This window comes from Lycorma delicatula, chromosome 7 (genome assembly GCF_047948215.1).
Source record: "Lycorma delicatula isolate Av1 chromosome 7, ASM4794821v1, whole genome shotgun sequence".
In the NCBI taxonomy this organism is placed as follows: Eukaryota; Metazoa; Arthropoda; class Insecta; order Hemiptera; family Fulgoridae; genus Lycorma; species Lycorma delicatula.
In genome coordinates this window covers 4,810,279-4,836,615 of record NC_134461.1, presented here as the reverse complement: position 1 = coordinate 4,836,615, position 26,337 = coordinate 4,810,279, and the positions used below count along the sequence as shown (strand labels likewise).

The window sequence follows — 26,337 nt, the reverse complement described above, 5'->3', positions numbered from 1 at the left end:
TGACATTAAAAAATGGGTGAAAGGTTGAAGAGTTTTTGGAAAAGAAAGAAGCAAGTCTGAACTAGATAAATCTGATCCTTCAGGGGGATCAAGAGAAAGTCTTTATTTGGTAGCTGTTTTGATTTGGTGTCGACTTCTGTTCATCTAAATTTAAAGAATAATTGAAAAATTATTTCAGCAATTATTCAAAATTATTTATAAGTTTTATCATGTTGTCAAATGTGGATATATACATGTAAATTAAGAGTAACTTCAAACCCCTCATTTTGATGCGATATCAGATCGATTTGGATCTTTAACATGCTAAATAAACGGTTATTAGTTTCATGCAGAAAATTATATCGATAACAAATATTTAGTAATTTGATGCGCTTTAATAACAACAAAAAACTGTGCATTTCATGCAAGAAACATGCGGACTAATAAATTATTATCAATGTTCAGTAAAGAAATAAAATTTTTTATTTATAAGAAATCATAAAATGCATTTGAAATAAATTGTAAATTACCTATCCAGATGACTACTGTTATTGTTGTTATTATTACTATTGTTATTTTTGGAATTATCTGTATCTTCAACAGATATACAGATACCAGGACGGGACTCAGATCCAGTACTATCTCCACTGTTCCGCAACGGCCTGCTATTATTATCATGTTTTGAAATAAGCCTGAAAAAATATCCTTTGTTATTTTTACTTTATTTCATGAATTAAGTAAAGCAATTATTTATATGTATATAACACCACAAAAGAAACACCAGTACCCTTATGATTTACACTGATCTTGCATTTCTTAAAAATTCTATTTAACAACTACAGGCTAACTCCCAGTTTCAGTCGCTTTTAATGAAAGATGAATGCAGCATATTATAAATGTAAAATCTGACCTGGAGCATTCTAGATGAATGACAGAGGTGTTATTACTCAACTACTGTGGTAGTGATAAGCAAGCGTTATACCATCATCCATGACTATTTACCAACTTTGCAAGGTGTAGACATAACTTATTGTGCGTAATATGTATTAAGACAAAAATTCATTATGCATTGATAAAACTGATATGTCAATTACAGTAAATTCTACTGTATAATTCTTTTTTTTTCATCTTTTATGACAGCATAGAATCAGTTTAGTCAGTCTATTATCCAAGTCTCTTCAAAGGGACTGTACTGGACTTGCGGCCAGTACTTTTTCATATATTCCGATCTCTATGCCCTTTCTGGTGTTGAAAATGTTCATGTTGTGAGTTTCTTTCTTGTGAGTGTGAAGCAAGTGTTTTGCCCTTGATATTTTTGTTTAATTTTATCTTGCTCTGATGTCTTCTGGAGTAAGGTTTCCCTTTTCTTATTTCTCTGATCCATGTACATCCTGTCTTGGTGTTTTTCGAGTTGCGATTATACTGTACCAGCTATTTCAGAACTCTCGAATCTTGTATCCTCATGATGTGTCCAAAGAATCCTAGTCTCCTCTTACGCATGGTATCAGTGACGGGTTCTAACACTTTGTACATGACTTTATTGCACATGATCTATCACTGCCCGTCTTTCTGGTGCCTTTAGTTGATGCAGGTTCTTCCAATTTTTCTTTTGATTTTCTGGATTCTTTGATTGTTCATTCAGATGGAAGATTGTTTCTGCTGAATAAGTGGCTTCTGGTTTAAAATTGTGTTGTAATGTCTTATTTTTGCGTTTATTGATAGGCATTTTTTATTTTAAGTGTACCAGGTTAGTTTTTGAGATTAACGTAGTTTGTTTCTTCTAATTTGGTTTGAGGTTTTTCACTTAGGTTGATTGTTATTATTTCTCTGAGGTTTTTAAATTGGGTTACTATTTTGATTTTATTACTGTTTATGTTTGCTTCTTTTAATTGCGCTTGTTTTTGGGGCATAATTTCTGTCTTTTTAAAAGATGTGTTGAGGCCAATTTTATCTGCAATAATTTTTAAGTTCTAATAACTGTGATTTAGCTTTGCTGATGTTGTTTGCTTGCAATGCCAAGTCGTTGGCAAAACCAAGACAGTTTGTTTTGATTTTGCGATCTATTTTTACTTTTGGGGGGCATTTTTTAAGCCATTCCCTCATTAACATTTCTAGAGGGCAGTTGAAGAGTAGTAGTGAAAATCCATCGCCTAGGTGCAGTTCCTGTTTTGATCACAAGTGGTTCAGAGAGTTTGCCTCTGAATCTCACTTTTGACTTAGTGTTTGTGAGGGTCAGTTTTATCATGTTTATTAATCTGGGATGTAATCTCAGGTGTCTTAGAATTTTTAGTAGGAATTCTCTGTGGATGCAATAGTTTTCTTTAAGGTCTACAAATATTCTTCTAGTTCTTTTTTGAGTTGTAAAACGATCCTGTTGAGGATGATTCTTGAATTTTGTGTGTTGTGTCTAGGAGTGATTCCCCTGTAGTTGTTAGGGTCTGTTTTGTCTGCTTTTTTGTGTAGCGGGTGGGCAAAGGCTGTCATCCAGTGTTCTGGTAGTTCTTTGACCCAGATGTTAAGTTATTGATGAAGGGTAATTTTTGTTGGTCTTCCTGCATGTTTCCAGATCTCTATACAGGTCTGATCTCCCATCATTTTATTATTTTTCCTCTCATCCAGTACTTCGTAGACTTGTTTTCCAGTAGTGTTGTTACTGGGGTGCTGGTGTTGAGATTTAAGAGTTCTTTTGGTTATTCACAATTTAGGAGTTTGTTGAAATATTTAGCTAGGATTTCTGTATGGTCTTTATTGTTTGGACCAGATTATGGTTTTTATCTTTCATTAGTAGTGTAGATGGATTGCATTTTTTGGAGCTGTTTTTTGAAGGTTGTTTTGTGGTTGTCTGTCGACTGCATTTTGTTGATTTCTATTGATTTCAGTATGTCTTTATGGTGTTGTCTTTTTATTTTTCTTAGGGTTCAGGTGGTTTCTTTTCTTTGACTACATTTTGGAAGGATGTTTCTGATTTCTGGGATTGGTGTAATAGCCATGCTTGATATTCCTTCACCATTTTGTCACATTTGCTGTTATAGGGTTTTTATGGCGCTAATTCTTCTGCAATTTGTTTAAGGTTGTTGACTAGGTCTTCGAGTTTATCCGTGATTGTTATTTTTTCAGTTGGTTTTTTGTAATCTTCACTTTGGATTACTTGGGAAGGGTATATTTTTCTTTCAGTTTTAGGGAGTTTGTTTTGTTGCTTCTTTTGGGGAGTGAATTTAATCATTTTAATTTTCACTATGTAATGATCTGAGCCTGTGTCTACTCCTCGGAGAACTTTACATTGTAGATCTCTTTGAGGTGGTGTTTGTCCATGAAGACATGATCAAATTGCCATTCTCCTTTAGTGTAGATACGATGTTTCCAGATTTTGAGTTTCCTCTTGAAATATGTGGATTTAGAAATTAGGTTATGGTTTCTGCAGAAATCAATAAGTCTCTGTCTGTTTTCATTTATTCTTTTTTGGGCAGCCCATTTTCCAATAATTCATGGTATCTTCTTTCTCTGCCTGGTTGAGCATGTTGAGCACTGAAGTCTCCGATTTAGTTGGGGATGTTATTTATAGTCTGGTTGAGTAAAATCCAGAATTTTTCTGTTTCTTTATGGTCTTTTGGAGATTTGTTTTTATAATTAGTGGTGGTGTGGGAGTTTATTATGATGTAGATTTTATTAGATGCTTTTAGGGTGAGTGTTGAGATTCTTGGGGATTGTTACTTGAATTCTAGCATGGAGTCTATTATTTTAAGGCTGACCAAAAAAACTGTTCCAAACTGTGGAACACTTTTCACCACTCTCTTTCCTGGTATATATTTGTAGAGCCTACATCCTTGAGATTCCTGGTGTCCTGGTCAGTTTTCTTATTACCTGCAGTTCCATGATGAAAATTTTGTTTTGGTCCATTAGGTCAGTTATTATTTTTAGTTTACTAGCCTGAATGAGTGTACCTCATTCAATACACTAGGAGAATATACCTGTATTCTCAGTTTGTTATGATTAATGAATTAAAGAAAAAATTGCTAGGAGGATTTAGGCTACATCAAAAATGTTTTTCCTCAAATATTTTGAGTATTGGAAGAACTGCTGGGATATGTGTTGGATCCGTGGAGAATTACTTTGAAGGAGACAATATCAGTACAGCAGAATAAGTAAATTCCTTTTTGATAAAAATTAAAATTCTCATTATTTTTATCACAATCTGTCTATAGGTAAAAGAATTCAGCTAGCCTACTCTTTAATTCACATTGTCATAATAAATTAATCTCTGCTCCACAGTTCCATTATTCAGTTTTATTATCTAATTTTCTTTCCAAAATGATACAGTAAAATTCATATTGTTTTAACGATTTCTGTATACCAAACAATTTAAAAATCCTATTATATTCTGAAATGATATCCCTTTATAAAAATATCATTGATATTTAAAAAAAATCACTTAACTGCTTTAGTACTCAAAGAAATTATAATAATGATTAAATAAATGAATATAAAATGCTGATTTTATATAAAAAGAATAAGTTTATTTCAATTAATTTCTAAATGCCTACTGGATAAGCTAACAGAAGATTTTTACAAAATTATGATATGGCTCCTTCCTTGCTAGTTTTGGAAATCCTCAGAAAAAGAATTACCACAGAATAAAATTAGAACTCCTCAGATTAGAATTACCACAGAGGAAAGAATCTTAGAGTTATGTAAAATTCTTATCTAAGCATATTTTCATTATTTAGAAAGTAATTTATAATAAATTTATTTATTTTTTTAAAATTTGTAATAATTTAGACTTGTCTCCTTGAAAAACATTTAAAAACAGTACTAAATTTCTGATGAAACACACCAAAACTACTTTTATACCTCTATTTAAGTCTTGTCATACATGATACAGGAGTAATTGTTTATGTAATTTTATAAAACATTAGACTGATGTAAAATGGCCATTACAAAAAATCAAATTATTTAGTATTGTGCTATTAATTGTGAATCTGTAGATAAATATCATTAAGACATATTAGTTTTATAAAAAAAAATACAGCATGTGTGAACACTGCTTGTACAAAGTGATGAAGCATACTTTACAAATTCCGTTTTGAACTTCAACCTAATCAACTGTGAAAGTTTTCCCTTCTACAAAACTCAACTGTTTGAAAGAATGACAGGTTTGTTATTCTGTTTGAATGAATGCATAATTGTTTGAAAGAATGCTATTTATATGTAATAAATATATAATTCACTTTTATTATCTATAAATAATTCATACATTCCGTCTGTTTGTTTTAGTAGACTACAGAATATTCATTACAATTCATGACCTTTATGCAATTGGGCTATAAATTATAACTTATAAAACTTTTTTAGTTTTTTGGAAGGCAGTGGATAGGTGTATTCTGACACCTCTTCAACACTGTAGTAACATGTAAGACAGCCACCTAGTTATACTATGCGTAATACACTTAAGTAAAAATCTATCTTAAAAGTAATTCATATATCAATCTCTCACTGAATGCTAGTATAATTTTCCTTCAATTAATTAAAAATATTTCTAGGTCTCAGAAAGAGAAATGATGAATGGATTGATTTACAGCAAATATTACCAACACAGAATTATACTAAGTTACTATATAATAATAAATTAAATAAAGAAGCCTTTAAAATTTTTGCAAACAAAAATATACTCACACAGAATAACCCGGAACAGCGGCGATACAAAGAATACGAGCATTGCATACACCGTTACAGGAAGTTACGGTTGGTTCAGGGTCTAATGATAACACACAGACTTGGCCAACATAACCATCACTATTGCATACCCAAACATCTCTACAGCTTGTACCACCTGGACCGGTCACAGATAATAATGTCGGTGCTGCGCATGTGAATTGTAATCCTGCTCTTGTCTTTCGTATAGGTACCGGTGCTAAAAACTCAGGACTAGGTCTTCTATCCACTGAAAGAGCTGTAACATAAAAGGTAATTATCTACACTAATATTATAAAGAGGAAAGATTTGTTCGTTTGTAATAGGCTCCGAAACTACTGGACCGATTTGAAAAATTCTTTTTCCATTAGAAGCCGACATTATCCCTGATGAACACAGGCTACTTTTTACCGCGTTATTTAAGCAACAAATTTTAATTTTTCTATCTTTGTAATTCAGTAACCAGCAACTGTTCGTCGTCGTCGTGTCTCAAAGGGAGGGGAGTCAATGTCACAAAATAAAGGCTCATTCGCGCGGTCGGCTTCATACGCAGCGGTTGTGTGCGATTTCGAATATTTTTCCTTGAAAATATTTTGAATTTTTTATAATTTTTTAATCACCACTTCATATACAGGCTAATTCCTGTTCAACATGTAAGCAAATAATTTAGTATTAGTTGATGTAGTATTTAGTTTTTTTTATCATTTCAAAATGCCCAAAAGATTAAGATCTCAACTTACTAGAAATAGTTTACAGGCTAGTGCAATAAAAATAATTTCAAGGATATTTCATTTAAAGATGAAAAAATTCATAAAATTATTCACAAAAGATGAAATATTCGGCAAAGTGAAATGTTACATGGCAAGTGTGGAGTGGCAGAAGCGGGGTTTTACTCACTGTCATTTGCTGTTTTGGCTAGAAAGAAAAATCCAGCCAGACGAAATTGATAGTGTCATAGTTGCGGAACTGCCCAACCAACAAAACGACCCGATATTGTACGATATCGTTACTAAAAATATGGTGCACGGTCCATGCGGAGAGCATAACTTAACAGCACCATGTATGAAAAACGGTATCTGCACAAAAAAAGTACCCTCGACGTTTCGTCAACGATACCCAAACCGGAGAGGACGGATATCCAGTTTATCGTCGTCGTGACGCCGAAAATGGAGGCCAGAGCGCTACGCTAAATATCAGAGGAAGTACTTTCTATATAGATAATAGGTGGATTGTCCCTTATTCTCCATTATTGTGTAGGATGTTTAACGCGCACATAAATATCGAGTACTGCCACTCGGTTCAAGCCGTCAAATAAATTTGTAAATATATCAATAAAGGATCTGACCAAGCTACTTTTAGCGTCAAAAACCCAAACGATGAAGTGGAAAACTATGTAAATGGCCGGTACATAAGTACATCCGAAGCTGTTTGGCGAATTTTAGAATTTCCCATTCACGAGCGACATCCTACAGTCTTGCAGTTAGTCGTCCACTTAGAAAACGGCCAAAGGGTGTATTTTACCGCAGAAACGGCTGAACAAGTGGCCCAAAACCCTGAACAACTGCAACAAATATCTTATTTTTTTAAATGGGTACACCAACCGTGCGAAGCCGGGCCGGGCAGCTATATTCAATAAATTAAGTGATTCCGACGCGGACGAAGTCGCAGGTTTCAGCTATGTATCAAATAGTCGTTAATTTTTGCGAATCAATTTTCACAATGAAGTACTATTTGTAACGAGTGAATAAATCCCACGCGGACGAAGTCGCGGGCCACGGCTAGTCATAATCATAAAATTCAAAGAAATTAATATAATGTGAAAGAATTAATATAAAATAAATAAAAATAGAACAAAGATAATGAAATCTGTTGTACAAAGGAGAAAGATGAGGAATTATACACTACCAACGGTGAAAATAATTTACCAATATTTAAAGAATCTTGTCACTTAAAACGTAAAGTTACAAAAAAAAAGATGGTTAATGTAAAAAAATAACGAAGAACAGACTGGTTCTTGCAAAAAAATAATTTCATAAGAAAGATTTTCTTAAAAATACTTGTGTGGTGTAGCAATTCATGACAGTGAAATAAGGAAAGCCAGAAAGATGAATATAAAATTCATCCTTTTTATAGATACATTAAAACATACGAAAAATATTGAAAATCAGGTGAACTGAGAAAATAGAGAATGAAGAGATACAAAATTAGTAAGAACTGAAGAAGAAAGAAGCTTTCTTATGGGTGAAAGAACCAGATTAATAGGCTACATTTCAAGATAATTCACTTAGGTAGATTATAGAATCAAGGTTTTTCTCTAGGTTAGTAACATAAGGGAAGACAAAAATTACTGTACATTAAGAAAATAATTTTAAACATGTTTCATATATAAGTATTCTGAAATTAAAAGATTATCATAGAAATAAGTAAATGATATGAAGTGGTTGTCAGATAGCAGAAAAAATAAATGCATTTATCATTGCAAAGTAAAAAAAAACAAAGACAGAATAAATTTTAAAATAATATTTTAACAGTTTTTGATAAAAAACTGATAAAAATTTATCAAAAAATTGATAAAACGAGTTTGAAGTAACTCATTTACACATTCCAGCCATTACTGTAATGCAATATCATACTATTCACATCCGACTACACTTATTCAATTGGATACACTCTTTGATAAGGTTCGTAAATGGCGTTGCTTAATTATAAATTAATCAACAAAACTCAAAAATTAAACCAAAATATTTTCTCTTTATTAGATTAGTTAAAACAAAGATAGAATGAATGAACACACAATCCTTTCATAGCGACCTAGAGTTGTTTCTCAACAGCTTTTATTACATACAAATTACAAATGTAAACATTAATATTCTGTAAATACACTGCAAAAGACTACACCTTAAAATACTTTAGCATTTTGTATTAAATGAACAGACAACTCAAATCTAACACACATTTTGACAGCATTCTAAATGCATTTTATCTCTTCATAAATCAAGCAAATCAACAGCATTAAAAATAGCTGATGTCAGAGAAAAAAAGCAGTGTAAATAAATTATAAAATAAAAAATCTTTTATTCTAATTGATGTAAATAACACATTATATAGGTAACATCAGGAACATGTAAGTATGCTACTCCATAGACAAAAAATTTAACTGCCCCAACAATTTCTTGGATAAATCAAAGAAAACCACGGTAAAACCTTGACCAGAGAAGTATCACAAAATACTCAATTATAAAATAAAAAATAGATGAAATTATTTTCCATATTAATTTAAAATTTGAACACAATAAGTAATATTAAGGTAAACACATGAAGATACTAAATATATAGAATAACTACAAAATAATTCACAATTCCGAAGAAACTAATGACAATTATTTGCGGACAAATTTATATACATGAACTGGATGCAGAAAATTGAGTTTTTACTTTTTAATTAATATTATTTTAAAATATACCAACAGAGTAAAGTGGTTGCTGTAAAAGAAAATCTTTTAATTATATTTCTGCAAATAAATTAGCAGGAAGATTTTTTAAAATGGTCGGTAAATTTTTAAAAATTGTAGCAAACGCATAAGGTCCTTTTTCTGTAAGCCAAAATATAAAATACTTCTTGGTAACAACAGAAAATAAAAATCCTGATTCATCAACAGAAACTGTTCAAGGTGAATTGTTTTGTATTTAGTGGATCGATGTAATTGTTATTTGAATTATTGAAAAAAATTTATTAAGTTCCTCTGCTACACGAGTAGATATGAGATAGCAGTAGTTGAGTTCTTTTGCATTTTTGATGAAGTTATCTTACCTTTTTTCTTTTTCTGATTAGCCTCCAAAACCAACATAAGGTATTAATCATAGGATGAATGAGGATGATATATATGAATGTAAATGAAGTGTAATCTTGTACAGTCTCAGGTCGACCATTCCTAACCCACCGGGTTGGTCTAGTGGTTAACGCGTCTTCCAAAATCAGCTGATTTGGAAGTCGAGAGTTACTGCGTTCAAGTCCTAGTAAAGCCAGTTATTTATACACGGATTTGAATACTAGATTGTGGATACCGGTGTTCTTTGATGGTTGGGTTTCAATTACCCACACATCTCAGGAATGCGTGAGAATGAACTCACACATTCATTCTGTGGAACGAACTGAGAATGTACAAGACTACACTCATACATATCATCCTCATTCATCCTCTGAAGAATTATCTAAACGGTAGTTACCGGAGGCTAAACAGGAAACAGAAAGAAAAGAAAAGGTAGACCATTCCTGAGGTATGGGTTAATTGAAATCCAACCACCTAAGAACACCAGTACCCACAATCTAGTATTCAAATCCATATAAAAGTAACTCTGCCTTTAGTATGATTTAAACCTTGGAACTCTTGACTTCGAACTCAGCTGATTTGTGAAGTTATCTTAGCTGCTTTACTACAAAATCTGTTTTCACTTCTGATTATTTCCCACATAATTTTAGATTTATTATCTGAATTGTATTAATATGCTAAATGCATAGTGATATAAGTTTTTTTAAACATTTAATAAATTTGGTTAGGATTGATATTAAAGAATTAATAGTTCATAATTTTCACCACAATTGTCATTGACAAACCTAATTTTAATTAATGCATTTTTTAAGCATTCTTTCTTTGCAGCTTTGAAGTCCCAGTGGTTTGATTTTTTAAGAGTAATTTACATTTTCAAAAAATCTGTTGCAGTGTGTCAGAAGGGCAGATTTCTGGATTTAGTTAACCTTAAAAATATATCCAAAAACCCCTTTTGCTTCTAACTCTGGCTCCTGTAAACCGACTTGCTTGAAAATCAATAGGGTTCTATCCCAATAGATTCACATCATCCCAGCAAGTTTTGTCAAAATTGGTTAACATTTGCATCTGGTAGAGCAGAAGAAAAATCTTATACATATACATGAGTATTTTTACTAGAGATACTTTACTAAATTTATTTTACTTTACTAAAAACACATATATAATATTAATTTTTGTCTGATGATATATTTATATATAGGAATCTCCTACATGTTTTGCCGCATCAATGTACGATCAACATCTGGGAATGAAAATATCTACAATTACGTTTTGTGTTTATTGTTATGTATTTTTGCATACAAGAATGATGAAACACAATTGTGGATATTTTCATTCCCTGATGATACTCATACATTGATGTGGTGAAACGTGTACAAAATTCCCTGACAAAAGTATGATAAGACAATAATTAAAATTATAAATGTGCTTTTAGTAAAAAAATAAAGAAAATACATATGTATAAACATTACTGGGCACAGAAGCATTTTCAAAATCTTTGAAAATCCACTAAAAACGTATACTTTAACATATACACACATGCACAGTTCTCATGACTACACACACAAAAATGTTTTATCATTACTTTTATGATATTTAATTATTAAAAAGATTAACTTTCCATCTGTTTATTACAAATAACTGCTTTTATTTAAACAATAGACATCTACTCCCAAAAATATAGATATACTTTTCATACCAGACAACAAAATCGCTCTTGAGTAACACATTATTACACTTTGACCTACAAGAAAGGATCTAAATTTTGTGGAAATTTTTAATAAATTATTGACTTATCTAAAAGATTTTCCTTTCAGTTTATTCAAATTTAAGTTTTTTTACAATATTTGATTGATGAGTTTCAAATAATAACAGAATAGATCAGAAATTTCTATATAAAATCCTCATTTAGTGTGTTGATGTACAAGCAAATAAATAATACACACTCAATTTCAATTAATATTTCTCAAATTTACCTTTTTATTTGATTTATTTCCTTCCCGTATTTGTTTATTACTTTACAAGTATAGGTAAAGAATTTTAGGACATATTCTGAAAGTGAAGATAAAGAAAAAATTCACACATACATGGGTTCAGAGACGCTTTGATTTTGAATTAGATTTAACAAAAAATTTCATCCTCATTTCTGTTTTAAGGATAAATTGAAGCCATGCTAAATTCTTGAAATTTAAATTAAGAGGTACATTTGATGGTTTGACATAGTCTACTTTTCATCTGAAAAATTGAATATCACAATTTCCGGAACAGTATCACTAGTAATTTCTGAGAAAATTATTGTAAAACACAAAACATTTTTGTTGCAAAACACTATTTTTTAGGTTTGACATACAATAACTAAGTAAAATTATTAGTAAACAAATAAAATCTGTAGAGAATTTCATTCCGAGAAAATCTATGTAATTAATATCGACAGAATATGATGAAGAGTTTAAGATATTTGGTTTTTATTAAAAACAAAGCACACTAAAATGTGGTAGAAAAATACTGTATTGTCATTTTAAACCAAAATACGAATCATTTCAATTTTAAAAAATACTTAGAAACAAACGATTTACTAAAAATAAGTAAATAAAAATGTATTAACAAACTTACTATTAGAATAATTGTTCAAAATATCCTCTTTCACTGTTTACATTTTTCTGTATTTAAAATTTCTTGGATGATTCTTCTTAATGCATCGAGGTTGTTTCATTTAAATTTGAACTGCATTTATTTATTTATTTGTACGCTAATCCTTCATGTAACCTACACATTGTAATCCACTGACGTAAAGTCAAGTAACTTACGAGGCCAATTAATAAGTTAACCTCACCCGATCCAGTCCTTCGTAAATCTTATACTTAAACAACTCCTAACTTCTTAAATTATTGAAGCATCAAATTTACTGCTTAATTTAAAATCCAAGAATTTCAGTATACCTTCATTTTGTTCTTGGAGCAGAATTTGGCCAAAACTTCTTAAGCTGTAACCCGAGCATTTCCAGACTACAGAATCTCCAGACTACCTACGTAATATTCAATTGTCTAGACCTGAATAAAATATTTACAGTATCGTTTATAGTGACATCGATATAATGATATATCGGATAGTGACCGAAAAGGTTTATCTTGGTTAGTTGATATGCTGTTAACGTATAAATACAATATGTACGTTGTTTATAATGGCATCGTTTGTAGTGACATATCAGTTATGTCTTAATTTTCCCACTGCAATGCAACATTTTATCTTTATAATGAAGGAGAGAAGGACTCACCACTAGCGTAGTATATCTATATTGTAGTTACAGAAATATTTTAACGGTTCCTTTTTTCTTACGTATGTAACGTAGTTATTTTTTTATATTCTTTCTGTACCAGATTATTGTAATCTGATGCAGTCAGTTTTTATTAATCTTTTGGTATAAGAGTATCATATCGTGCGGGTACAGTATTCTATTTTACGTATCCTGTGTAATTTATTCAATAGTGATTTAATTATGACTTTGTGAAAAACATTAGCCATAGAGGAAAAGGCGCACATTATTTGGCGGTTAGAGAATGGTGAAAACTAGTAAGACATAGCCCAAGAATTAGGCACAGGTCATTTGACAATATCGGTGATATTGAAGAACCGTGAAAAAATTAAGAAAAATTTTGAAACAAAATCTATGAAATCAAAAAAATTACGGCCTAGTCAACATAATGATTTAGACCAAGCGCTGTCAAAATGATTTAAATACCAGAGGACAAGTAATATCCTATTAGCGGCTCTTTATTGCAAGCTAAGGCGAACCATTTTTCTGAAAAATTTGGTAAACCACGTGAAATAATTTCAGCTTGGATAAAACGGTTACGTCAGCGTCATAATATTGTACCGGGGAGAATAAAAAAAAGAAAAAGTTGGTAGAAACCATTTGGCCAAAATTAAAATAGGGCTATTCGATCGAAGAAATCTGTAATGCTGATGAATCCGGTCTTTTTTTAAAACTGACGCCGGAATGAACCCTTCGATTTAAAGACGAAAGGTGTTCGAGTGAAAAATTATCAAAAGAAAAACTAACAGTAGTAATTAACTGACGAAAAAACTTCTAGTTATAGAGAAAAGTGCTAATCCCCGATGTTTTGAAAGTTTGAAATAGCTTCCTATTTTGTATGAAAGTAACAAGAAAGCTTGGATGACAAGTGATATCTTTACGTCTTGGTTACGAAAATGGGACCGTGAATTAAAGATTAAAAATGATAAAATGCTGCTGCTCATTGACAAGTGTCCGACTCATCCACACATCGAAAATCTTTCTTGTATAAAGTTACTGTTCTTACCACTGAATACAACAGCGGTCTGACAGCCCTTAAATCAAGGCGGTAAAAGTACAATAACAAAAAACACTTAATTTTACAAGTGATTCAGGATTTAGATCAAAAAAATAAATACAAATAACTAATATGGATGCCATAATTATGTTAGAAAGATCATGGAATGAGGTTCCTCCGTTGACAGTAAAAAATTGCTTTTGATATGCAAAATTGCTTTTGGATTTTTACCACAGGCTGCCAAAGTTACTGACGTTGCACGCGAAGAAGAATCTTTAGCAGAATGGAGCAATAACTCTGCCAAACCATTCGTTATCAAATGCATTGTTTGGAGATTATCAAAACGTTGATAAAGATTTAGAAACGCATGAAACTGTAACATATGATGATGTAGCGGCTTCAGTACTAGCAGAAATAGACGGCGGGGACGTAGGTAATGACAACGAAGGTAACGACGCGACAACGATGTAGACAGACATCAATCCGCCAAATCTTCCAGAAGCGGTAATGAAAACCGTTTGCCAGTTTCTCAGTTTTAGAGGAGTTTCTAATGAAAATCAGAGAGTGTTTGTTTTGATTTAGAAAAGATTGTGAACTCAAAACTTTCGAAACAAAGCAAAATAACTGACTTTATGCAGAAAAAGTAATTTTTCTCCATTTTCTTTTACTCTACCGTATTTGTATTTATTATTGCGTAGTTTTTTTTTATAAAATTTTTGTGGAAATAAATTATTATTATTACTGTATTACTAATACCCCTGTAGATGCTATGTTAAAGTAGTACCACTAACTACTTAAACAACGGTTATTGTTACTACCGGTTACAATGACCTAAAATCGTCGGTCCCTATAAACGATATTTACTGTAATTATAAAAAAATAATAATTAAAAATTATAAGGAAATCTTACCAAAAATTTGTAAGTAATCATAAATGTATAAAATTTAACATTAAAAATAAACAAGTATACGAGAAGTTGCATCAGTTTTTAATTATTGAATTTTCAGCAGAACTTAACCTTCCTACTATGAATGTATTTGGAAATGCTCAATAATAATAATATTGAAAAAACATTAATGAAATTAACAAATACAGCTATGTCAAAACTTACCTAATCTTTGTTTTGCTTCATTTACAGCTTCTTCCCAACAACTTCTCTTATCGGGCTTTGAAAATATTAACGATATATTTTCGACACCAGTACTATAATAAACCAAAAAAATTGAAAAATATATAAATATCTAAAACTTATTTATATAAAAATGAAACTAATAATTATTAATAAAGGTTACTCATTTTTACATCCAAAATAGTGAACTTAATAAAAATCTCAACTTTATAAAAAATGCTTTTCAAATCAATTGGAAATGCTTTTCAATATCTTGGAGATAACATTTTAAAAACTAACTATAAACAAGCGAGATAGTATTTTAATAACTACCATATCTGAGATAGTAGTAATTACCCTTATCATACATTAAACTGATAGTTCAAATTAATTAAATAACAACTGATCAACTTAATTAAATATTGGCTACAATTAAAGAAGCTGTTGAAAAGGTTTAACAATTTAAATCATTTATCATTTTCAAAATTTATGTGTTCATTCGTAAGTGTATGATTATGTCTGTATTTGTAAATATAATGTTTTCAATCATTATTTTAGGAAAAAATAAATAAATAATTTAAGTAAATTTGATAAAAAAATAGTTTTCTATGTAAATAATTTAAAGAAATTTTAATTTTATAAAATTTTGAACAACTTAGTCTAAAACAATTTTCTAATTTTTTAATTTTCTATTTATGAAAGAGGGTACATACAGGTTGATATCACAATTTTGTCAATACATCTATCGTATGATTAAAAACACTTAATATTTTTATTAATTTTAATACATATTCGTCATATTAATATATTGATAAGTGAAACTTTTAGTTGTATTTTTTATATGGGGTTTTAAAATCTTTGAAAGTTATAGAAAACAACATCTGAATTGTAAATGGTCATTTGTTTAAATTTCTTTGAATGTCTGAAACTGTTTTTTTACTAAATTAGCACACTGTCCTCCAAATTACAATTATATATGAAAGATTTGAATGCTAGAATGTGTATACTAATGTTCTTTGGTGGTTGGGTTTCAGTTAACTAAACATCTCAGAAATGGTTGACCTGAGACTGTACGAGACTACACTTAATTTACATTTATACATATCATCATCTGAAGTAATACCTTATGGTGTTTCCGAAGGCTAAACAGAAAAAAGAGATGAAATTAGTGATGTAAATCTGCCTCGAGAACTAACCAAATGAAATAGATGTTACCACTTTACTAAGGAAACTGGATGAGTGTGATGTGTTGTATATGGAATTACAGGATAAATAGTTAATATAACATAAACTAATATGTTGTTTTATCTGGTGTAATTATAATTACCTTATAAGAAAGTAATTGACATCTATGAAGGCAGGTGTTTGGAAATGTCAATTCTCATATGACAATAGAATGATACAGATTGTGAGAGGATTAAATAAGTATAGATAGAGAAGAGAGAGACATAGAAGAGGGAGAGAGAGAGAGAGAGACACACAACAACTCGGAACAACTCTTCCGAGTATGATTTTGTAACAATCATTTTTATACATACAGAAATGTACATACCATAAATAGTGTTGACCACTTGATGTTTATCAAGTAAATGCACACTTGTTATAGTTATAATGTTTATCAAGTTGTGGCTATGGTGTTTGATTAATCCAGGAAGATAAGAAGCTCATAGTATATTATTGAGGTCATTATTAGTTCCTGCAAATCCCCTACTAGCATACACTAAATTTTAGTAACATTTATAATTCCATTGTTGTTATTTGTTTGAGTTGATTGCTATTTATGAAAACTGGGTGAAAGAGACTCTTGTGGGTGATCGAACATTACTTTTTGGGAACTGCACAGGAAACTAAAGCTGAGCTGGATAAATACTATGGCAAGTTGGCTCCGTAGATTAAAGTAGTTGATAAACATTAAAATAACCAAACAAGTGATTTGGTTATTTTCAAATTGGTCATATGTACACAAATGATGACAAATATTCTGGATGGCTGTTGAGGTTATGACTGCAGAGAAGTAAGCATTTGTAAGTACAGTTTGAGGCTGTTTCATAACTGAGAGGAATTTTTGGGATTTCATAATAGTTGATGAAACTAGAATATATCACTATCGACCTGAAACCGAAGAACTGTTAAAGCTTACAATTGAGGATCTCCAAGCCAAAAATTTTTTCATCAGCAGAGGATGGCAACTACTTTTTGGGATGTTAGCGACAGAATCTTCATTAACTTTCTGGGGAAGTATAAAGTAATAACTGGGCAATATTATGCATCTGCGGTGGATTACTTAAATGAGTAAATGAAGAAAAAATTACCCCATCTAATGAAAAAGAATTTTCTTTTTTATAAAGATAATGCATCAGCTCACTATTCTGCAACAGTGACAGCAAACTTATTCAAATTTTGCTAATAAATTTTACTGCATCCCCCTACTTGCAGGTTTTGCATTTTTGGACTATTATCTGTATCTATGCTTGAAGATATGGCTTTTTGATGGAAAAAAAATTATGCTAAATTATAAAATTTTTAATGAAACATCTGGCAATTTAGGGACTGAAAAAATTAATCATTATGAAGAGAAATAAAGAAGGTTTTTTCTGAAAAATGTGTCTTCTTTACTTTTGCAGATTTATCAAAGATCCCTTGTAACACTGATAGACAGTAGCCAGTTGGTAGCAACAACTTTACTGCATTATCATGGCTTACTCAAGCCATCATTCATTGACTTACTCAACAACTATCAGTAAAAAGATGTTTGCTTTCTACTTTCACTTCAGTTCATTTGTAAATGTTAATCGCATCCTTATATGCGGTATAGTGTTACACATCAGCTGTATAATATAATGAAAGTACTATAATATTTTTACAAATCTGGTAATTTCCTTATACAAATTATTCAGAATGTTTCTAAATGTTTTAATTGAAATGAGAAAAACTCATTAAAATTTTCTTTTCTTTTGATTAGTTAATTTATCCGTACGTACTCTGTTTGAACAATAAGTTCAAGATAAGAAAGTTGCGAATCAGCACTTTGTCGTTCAGCAAGTTGTTTACTTAATGTTGATGACAATTCTCTAACTGCATCTTCGACTTGAGAATGTGAACAATGAAGTGTCGCTAATAGATCCATAATTTGGTTGACTGTTTGAACATCTTCTAATAAATGTTCCATTTCCCTAAGTAACCTACGAACGTTTTCATCCTTAGCTGTAAAAAAAATTGAACAAAACATTAATAGACCACACAATTTTACATAATTATTTTAAGAAGAATGTTTTAGAAGAATGTTTTAAGAAGAATGTTTGTAATTAAAACATTCTTCTTGAATGTTTTAATTACTTATCCATTATAAGTAATGGATTATAAGTAATCCATTGTTTTATAGAACAAGGATTACTTATAATAAATAAGTAATCTATTTAATTATTTATGAAATACATTGTTCTATAAAATATTAGTAATTAATTTATTATGTAATAAACTAGTTTTAAATTTAATGTAAATTTCATGGAGTAATAATATTCTCATCACACCGTGTAGCCAAATATATAATCATCTGTTCATTCCAAAATACTACATTTCAGTAACATCTTATACATGAGGGACAACATGGTTCCATGACTGATAATTTACATTAATATTTACAATAATTAAAAAATAATTATACTTTTTAAGTACGATGCCCATTCAGCAACTATGCAGTCTGTTTTTCTATTAATAAAGTCATACAATATAAGACACAGAAACAAGTGGAGTGAAAAGACGCATTTTGTCAAGTCACTTGTAATATAATAAAAATAGTATAGGGTTTATTCAAAGAAGGCAACTTCAGTGACGTAACAGATTAAACATATGTAGATGAGTAAAAAATTAAACACAGATTTGTCCTAATATATCTTTAGGTTAATTACACTGTTTTCTGCACATGTATGCTTAGAGTTGATACTACTGTTGTCTGTTGTCATGTTATTGAAGTCTGATCTCAATAGGATATTTTTTCTTATTTTTGTTTCAGTGTAACCATGCCTGTTGTGTAAGCAGGTGTGCATCAAGGAGGAACAAAAAACAGTGATCCAACTTCTCTTATGAGAAGTTGTGCCAGAAATTCATCAGAGACTTACAACACAATATACAGACAGTGCTCAATCATGAAGAAGTGTGTATGAGTGGACTGAGAAGTTTAAAGTTAGATATAAGTGTAATTCACAAAGAGGGTTCAGCAAGCCTGTTAACTTCCATCTTAAGGGAAGATTCAGTAAGCTTGAGAAATGGTACTGGCAAACTGGTGAGTTGCACCAACGATGTAGCATGTTCTGTGCAGATTAGTCATGGTTGTACCTATTAAATCATAAATGATTAGCTCAACTTCCATAAAGCCTGTGTGAGATAGATGCCAAGAAAGCTTACCGCAGATAAGTACAAATTTGTTGCAATTACTTAGTCGATTACTGGCAAAACACAAAGCAAGTGTGGAGTGAAAACACCAAACTTTACCGATGAAGAAAAATTTGAGTTTGTCATGAGATCCTAACAGAATATCTGAATAAACAGAGATTCATTCATTAATTTTTGATAATCTAAAACAAGGCAAGAAACACATGCTGCTGGCTTTATGAGAAGATTATTGAAGATCAAATTTTCAGTTGATATTTACAATGTAGATGAAAATTTAATTTACTGTTATGACACACAAACCAAACTAAATAACAATTATAACATGAGAAAAACCCTTGTTTAACTGCATCAAAGACGCCTCATGTTAGGTCCACAGTTCAGTGAAGGGAATATGGTTTTTTTTCCTTACGAAGACTGTTCTCCTTGATTCATTCATCCTAATATTTTGATCAATCTGATGTTTACTGAGGCATTTTAAGATACTAGATACAATAGAGGTAATTATATAAGAGGTCAGAATTTAATAGAAAGTGCGTATGCAACTGTTTCTTTACTTACAATACAATGTACATCTATTCATTCTTCTAAACCTACTTTTTTTATCAGTAAATTTTTTTTTTTTAAGATTGACATGAATATATAAAAAAATACACTTCTGGTTCTCTAACTAATAGTTGGATTTAGTTTCCTATGATTTTATACTGTTCCTTCTGAAGAAATTATAGCTGATAGAAAGAAGTTTTTGATATTGGGAAAACAGCTTTGCTTTGAGATGCAAAAAATGAATGGGAACACTCTGAAGGAAATGGTAACACATTTTAAACAAAATATACAAATATCTTTTTTTTTCACCTGGCCCTGCAACTTTCTGATTGCAACTGGAAATATTGGGAATATTATAACTGGGAATATTGTTCATACTTGTGGACATAAAATGACAATAAAAAAGTTACAAGTAAACAGAAAAATATAAACAAGTGAGTCATAATCTTTAGCTTCCTGAATCTCCTAATGCTGGTACTCACTCATTTGTAAGTAAGTTTAAGTACTAAAATAAGCAGTAATTATAATAATGCCTTTGTCATTTATTTTCTAGAGCAAGCAATAATACAAAAAGCTGCAGCGAGACATACTTACTTTTAACAATTTCAAAATCATGTAGTGATATTTTAAGTAATACTTTATATTTATTTGCTTCTAATGTACTCGCAACACTACCAGGAGAAGGACTAAAAAACAAAACACACACATAAATTATATTAAAAAAATATAATTATAGTTAAACAGGTTGAATTAATCGATTTAGCATTCCAATTATTATTTAAAAATCAATTTTCTTAATATAAAGTAACAAGTACAGGTATTTTATAATTATTTTATTGTTACTTCTATACACATTTTTTTGTTCCAACAAATCAATATATCCTTTAATCGGTCTTACAGATGATCAAGAGGTAGGAAAACTTTAAAAAAAAAGAAAAATAATATTTTTCACAAATACGAGTAAAAGAAAATAAAGGATGGTTAATACATCATATAATAATTAATTTAAGAACTAATTATAAAAGATAAAGTAAAGTTATAAGAAATGCAATGATTTTATTAATTCATAAAAATCATGAAAATATTTATAAAAGTGTGAAAATATTTTAAATGCCATTACTATTGTAAGTAATCACTTAATTAGAAAAAGGATACTTACTGGCAGAAACAGCATGTGTGTGTGTGTGTGTGTGTGTGTGTGTGTGTGTGTGTGTGTGTGTGTGTGTGTGTGTGTGTGTGTGTGTGTGTGTGTGTGTGTGTGTGTGTGTGTGTGTGTGTGTGTGTGTGCATGTGTGTGCGTGTGTGTGCATGTGTGTAAGAATCATATAGTTATATCCCTGCACAGTTACACAACCATTACTGATGGCAAATTTTGAAAATCTATTGTTAGACATTGTAAAAAATGTAGTTAATGTTTTTTTTTTTTTAGAAAATGGATGAATAAAGTTCTTTCTAAATACATGGAATTATGCCAGAATTCCAGTATTCATGGAATACATGGAATTATGCATGGAATTATTCCAGAAGAAAACTTTGAAACTGTTATGCAAATCATTATCAGCGATATAGTAGATTGAGAAATCATTAATGGAGCTCATTTTGAACAGTTTAAAAACTCTTAAATAAGCCCGCTCCTGTCAAATAATTATATTATTTTTGGCAAATTTACAGAATTTTTACAAATTTCATTTATTGATCAACTCTATTGAGTTTGTGGCTTTACATGCAACTTATAAAATGTTGCATGTTGTAGTTATTATCTCTGTGTAGATGTCCTGTTTCTATGAGGTGATTTGCAAATGCTGCTGATCTGTTGGTATGTTTTCTTGTTTGTGTTATTTATATCTGTGAATGAATGCATAACAAATAGTAGAAATTGATATTAAGTGTAGTTGTAGCAGTCCAATTTGTACAGTCCTGGATATTGTGTTTATAAATATTCATTAATTCTTGTATTAATGTTCTTGTACTCTCGATTGTCATTTTAAAAGCAACTTTCATTTATGAAAATATTAGCAATTTGTACAATTGTTCGAATAAGGTTGTAAGTTATTAAAGACTTATAACATCAGAGTAACCACCCGATCGTTAATCTCATTTAGACCTCTTCATGGTTTTCAGTACCAAATAGCTGACCAGACCTTCATCCAAGTGAAAAGATGGCAGTCATGCTAATGATTGCCATTAGCAATCATTAGCTAATGATTGCTAATGATTTCCTCCCCTTAAAGCTTAAAGAGCTTTGGTTGAAAATCCCTTGCTTTAACTATTAAAAAAAAATACTTTCAAGACCAGTGCAGTGGGATGTGCATCATCGTGCAGAATAACAATACCCTTTGCAAGGATCCTGAATTAACTGATTTTGATTTCTGTATTGCCAAAGCTTCTTCAGTGTTTCAAAACTTCTGACATTATCATGGTTCCAGATACCACAAACTCTAGTAATAATCTATTGCGGTCCTAAAACATGTAACCATCATTTTTTTGTAAGATATTGTTCACTTGAATTATTCTGGCTAGTTAGATGAATGAATATATCCACTCATTCACCTAATTATACTAATAATTCTATTATCATAAATAAGACACAATTATTTCTGGATTGCAGTAATGAATGGCCTTCTACATTCAAAAGATATATCATACTACATAGTTTGTAGTCGATGGTAGTAACAATAAAATGTTCACGTTTCATCGACTAAAGTAGTGAACAGAATGGATGGCAGTGAATATACAATTTTGGGACCTACAGAAAATTCACCATGTCACAATCAAAACTAGTTTATTTTCAGTTACCAATCGGATGTAACCTTTGGAATCAACCTTGATTCATGTTACATCCACTGTAGTAAGTACATAACATTGCAATTTTGCAAAAAAGAAAACAAATAACTTAATAAGTAAATACTTATATTTGTATATTTAATATCATTTAATCCCACTATAAATAGCTCTTGTATTTTATACAGACGTCCTTCACTAAGCTATAAACTCAACTCAACATAAATCTTATTCAGACTGCAGAGCAGCAGGAGTCCAAACTTTATTCAGCCACTGTGCAGGTATTGTTACCTCAGCAATTAAGTAAGCAACCCTCAGAGAGGGTACAGATTTTTCTGGTCTGACTGTGCTTGTGGGATATGCTCACAATTTCAGCTTCTGAATGGTGGTTGTGCCTATGGGCATTTCTACTTCCATCGGCATAAAAAGCAGGCTGTAAAAGGCTTTCAAAGCCTTGAAGGGCTTCAAGGGATCTCAAAGACAATGCTGTTTAGGGTTAAGTCAAATGAATTCTACAGTGTTCATTTGGCTTTACAAGAATTAACTTTATGATAATACTAATTATAATAATGAAAGTAAATTACGTTGAGGGTTTTCGTATCGTGCCACTTCGCCGTTTTATACTAGTAATAAGCAGGAGATCAGAAAAAAGGAACAAAGCACGTTCTTTACGACCCTGAGATGTGACCATAGTTACAAGATCGTGACGAATAAATGTTCTATCCGGGGAGTTAAGATGCCCCACACCTTCAATTAATGACTCTAACTGTTCTAATTCAAGACTTTCACGTTCTGTGCAATTAATACGAACAGCAAGCGCATGAACTTCTCTTTGAGCATCAAGTAATGGTCCATGATCAGGATGATTTGGTTCAGTATGCTTCAGTAATGTCTGAAATCAGAAAGATTAGTTATTTGTAATATTTTTTTATAACAATAATATTCAATTTAACATTAATAGATAAAGCAGTTAATTTTAAATATTTTAAAAACACGCATGGCTTGTTAGACTTACGTTATGCACAACTAGATAACCAAGGAATCAGAAAAGCAAGAAAGAAAGTGGTTCAGCAAAATATTAACTTGAAAACTTTTGTTACAAAAAGGTAAGATCCTGTAATAGATATGATAAAATCTTTACCGCATTTTTGGTAAGGTGTATTTTTAGAAAAGCTTTGATCTACGATTTACTATGAATCATACTGATGAAGAGTTCTTTAAATAAATAAATTTCACTAAATAAAAACTAAACTAAAAACTTCATGTTTTTATAACAAATGTAGGTTTGTTCTAAATCAAGCTTTTGTTTTAAAAAGTTTTTTCGCAGACTGAAAAATGAAAGTGTACATTACCATTGGACACAGTGAGATGTTTGGTTCAGGTTCTGAATCTGATGTTTGTTGATCATCATGTGTTTGAACAGGGTTTGTGTTTATTTTAAATAGTTGTTCAGTTAGAACAGTGTCTGAGCATTTTTGTAATTTGAGTCGCTTGTCTGCATAGTTTCTGTATTTTATTGTTCATGTGTAAGATTTTGATACAGTTGCTGGTGTTTACAGAATGGTGCTTGTAAAATAGGATGATTTGTGAAAGCATATTAAGCGGTGAAATGAAGTGGCTTTTGTATATTCTTTGTGCTGTTGGAAAAAGGTAGATCTTATTAGTCCTATTTAAAATTTATGATCGTAAATAAGTTAAGAATTTTAGACCTCAGTGACAGTTTTTGTGGAATTCAGGTATCTAGTGAAAGCTACCTCAGACAATAAGTTTTTATAACTTTTATCTTAAAATAAACAGTACTGAAATAAATTAGAAAACATTTATTTTACAGAAGAGTAGAGCTTTCCAATTAATATTATTTTTTAAATAAATAATTTGTCTAATAAGGCAATGAAGACTAACCGATTCCAATCATATTCTGACAACTATGATGTTGTGATAACCACATTTACAAATCTTCAACAAAGAACTCTTTCAGCTCGGTATCAGGATACTCAGCCAACTTTTAACCCCATTCATGCCTCTCATTCATTTCATAATGCTGAGTAGCTGGCCAGACCTTCATCTTGATGAGGAGATGAAAGTCATTTAAGATTGAGCCTGAGCTGAAATGATGGATGAAAATCTTTTGGTTGCTACTACTTGAGTAAAGCCTTTTTACGATCCATGCAGCAGGTCAGACTGGAACATTGTTATGCTGAATATTGACAAATGATGTGAACATCCTACACTGTTTGTTTTGGCTTCATCTTGGATATTTCTTCAGTATTTTATTATAAACTTATAATTTTATTGCGGTCCAGATTCCATGATTTCTGTCATAAAAATTCCCTTGCAGCCCTGAAACTCTGTAACCATAATTTTTAAGTTTGATGGTACTGACTTTAATTTTTGTGACTTGTTCTATCCATCCCTCTCTAAACATTTAGGACCAATCTCTCAGAAACTCTCACTCAATATTATTACCATAAACATTACATGATCATCAATAGATTTACCGGTTCATTTACAAGAAATAAATCATGTTGTATCTCTTATAGATAATAATAGCATTGATGGAAAATTTCACGTTTCAGTAGCCATTGGATTATTGAGACTAGGTATCCAGGGAGATTGAAAAGGTTGGTAGTCAGAACATATTACTTTATTGTTGTCATGACTAGTTTATTTTCAATAGCCAAGCATATGGCAGTTATGTAACAGTCCTTATAAATAATTATTTATTGTGTTCAGTTTTTTAAATAGACTGTTTTTTTTTTTATTGTCTTATACTTTGTAAAATGGTATTAAATTACCAGATGATTTCAATCATATGTAGGCTTACTATACATCTGGGATTAGCCTGGACAGTCCTGGTTTTTTAGTGCTGTTCGAGGTAATGTCCAGGGTTGCAAAAATGTCTGAAGTTTAAGAATTTTATGAATGGCAAGGATTCTTTTTAATTTTAGACCTATATGTTCGACATCACGTTTTTAAACATTCTCTTATGGCCGAGCATCTCTCAGCTGACGTTGGAGCAAGCGTTGATGTCGATCTTGACGAGGCGTGGCTACTGGTCTCGCCACAACATTTTGCTTAGTCATTTGGCAACACAACAGGAGCAATGTGCTTACTTTGTTTTCGTGTGTGAAGTAACTTGTCTACATATTTTTGATCATTTTATCTCTATTCATTTTTTGTCTCATCATTTAGCTATGGGCAAAATAAAATGTGTTTAATGTTTACCTGCAACAGAAATATAAATTTTTGAAACTGTAATGACAGCAACAATGAACGTGTTTATTGAACACTATGTACTACAGAATTTTCTGTTGCACATAAAGGAAAGGGTGATATTGAAGACCACGTGAAAGCAACTAAACAGGAGTGCTATTAACGCTACTGCTTCAGCAAACATAAGAGATTTTTTTCGTACAGAGCTACATTTTCGTACCTCACTGCTAGACACAAACTCAGTTTCAAAACATCAGACTGCACATCTAACTGGATAAAAAGTTATATGACTCAAAATTTTCATCTGCTAGAACCAAAACCAAGGCAATTTTTATTGTTTTTTTCGCTATTTATATTTGATAATGTGTTGTTCTTTAGAAAACATTAATTATGTAACAGTAACAATGGATAACTCAAACAGAAATGAAGTAAAAGTTGTTCTGATTGTTGTAAGATATTTCAGTCTGGAGGAGGGAATTGAAGTTAAACTTTTGAA

At 30.9% G+C, this 26,337-nt stretch overlaps 1 protein-coding gene across 4 annotated transcripts in view; it reads right to left on the bottom strand.

Moving 5' to 3' along the window:
- The window catches only part of LOC142327741 (rho guanine nucleotide exchange factor 17), a 247,187-nt gene that overhangs the window by 30,047 nt on the left and 190,803 nt on the right, over window positions 1-26,337 (bottom strand). For 3 of the 4 annotated variants that reach the window (XM_075371043.1, XM_075371041.1, XM_075371045.1), the window contains 6 exons: window positions 23,213-23,520; window positions 20,442-20,533; window positions 17,894-18,116; window positions 14,916-15,007; window positions 5,650-5,926; window positions 510-671 (listed from right to left, as the gene is read on the bottom strand). In XM_075371043.1, coding sequence (XP_075227158.1) covers window positions 510-671; window positions 5,650-5,926; window positions 14,916-15,007; window positions 17,894-18,116; window positions 20,442-20,533; window positions 23,213-23,520 — 1,154 coding nt within the window. The remainder of the gene's footprint in view (window positions 1-509; window positions 672-5,649; window positions 5,927-14,915; window positions 15,008-17,893; window positions 18,117-20,441; window positions 20,534-23,212; window positions 23,521-26,337) is intronic. The other variant, XM_075371042.1, reaches the window with a different exon arrangement.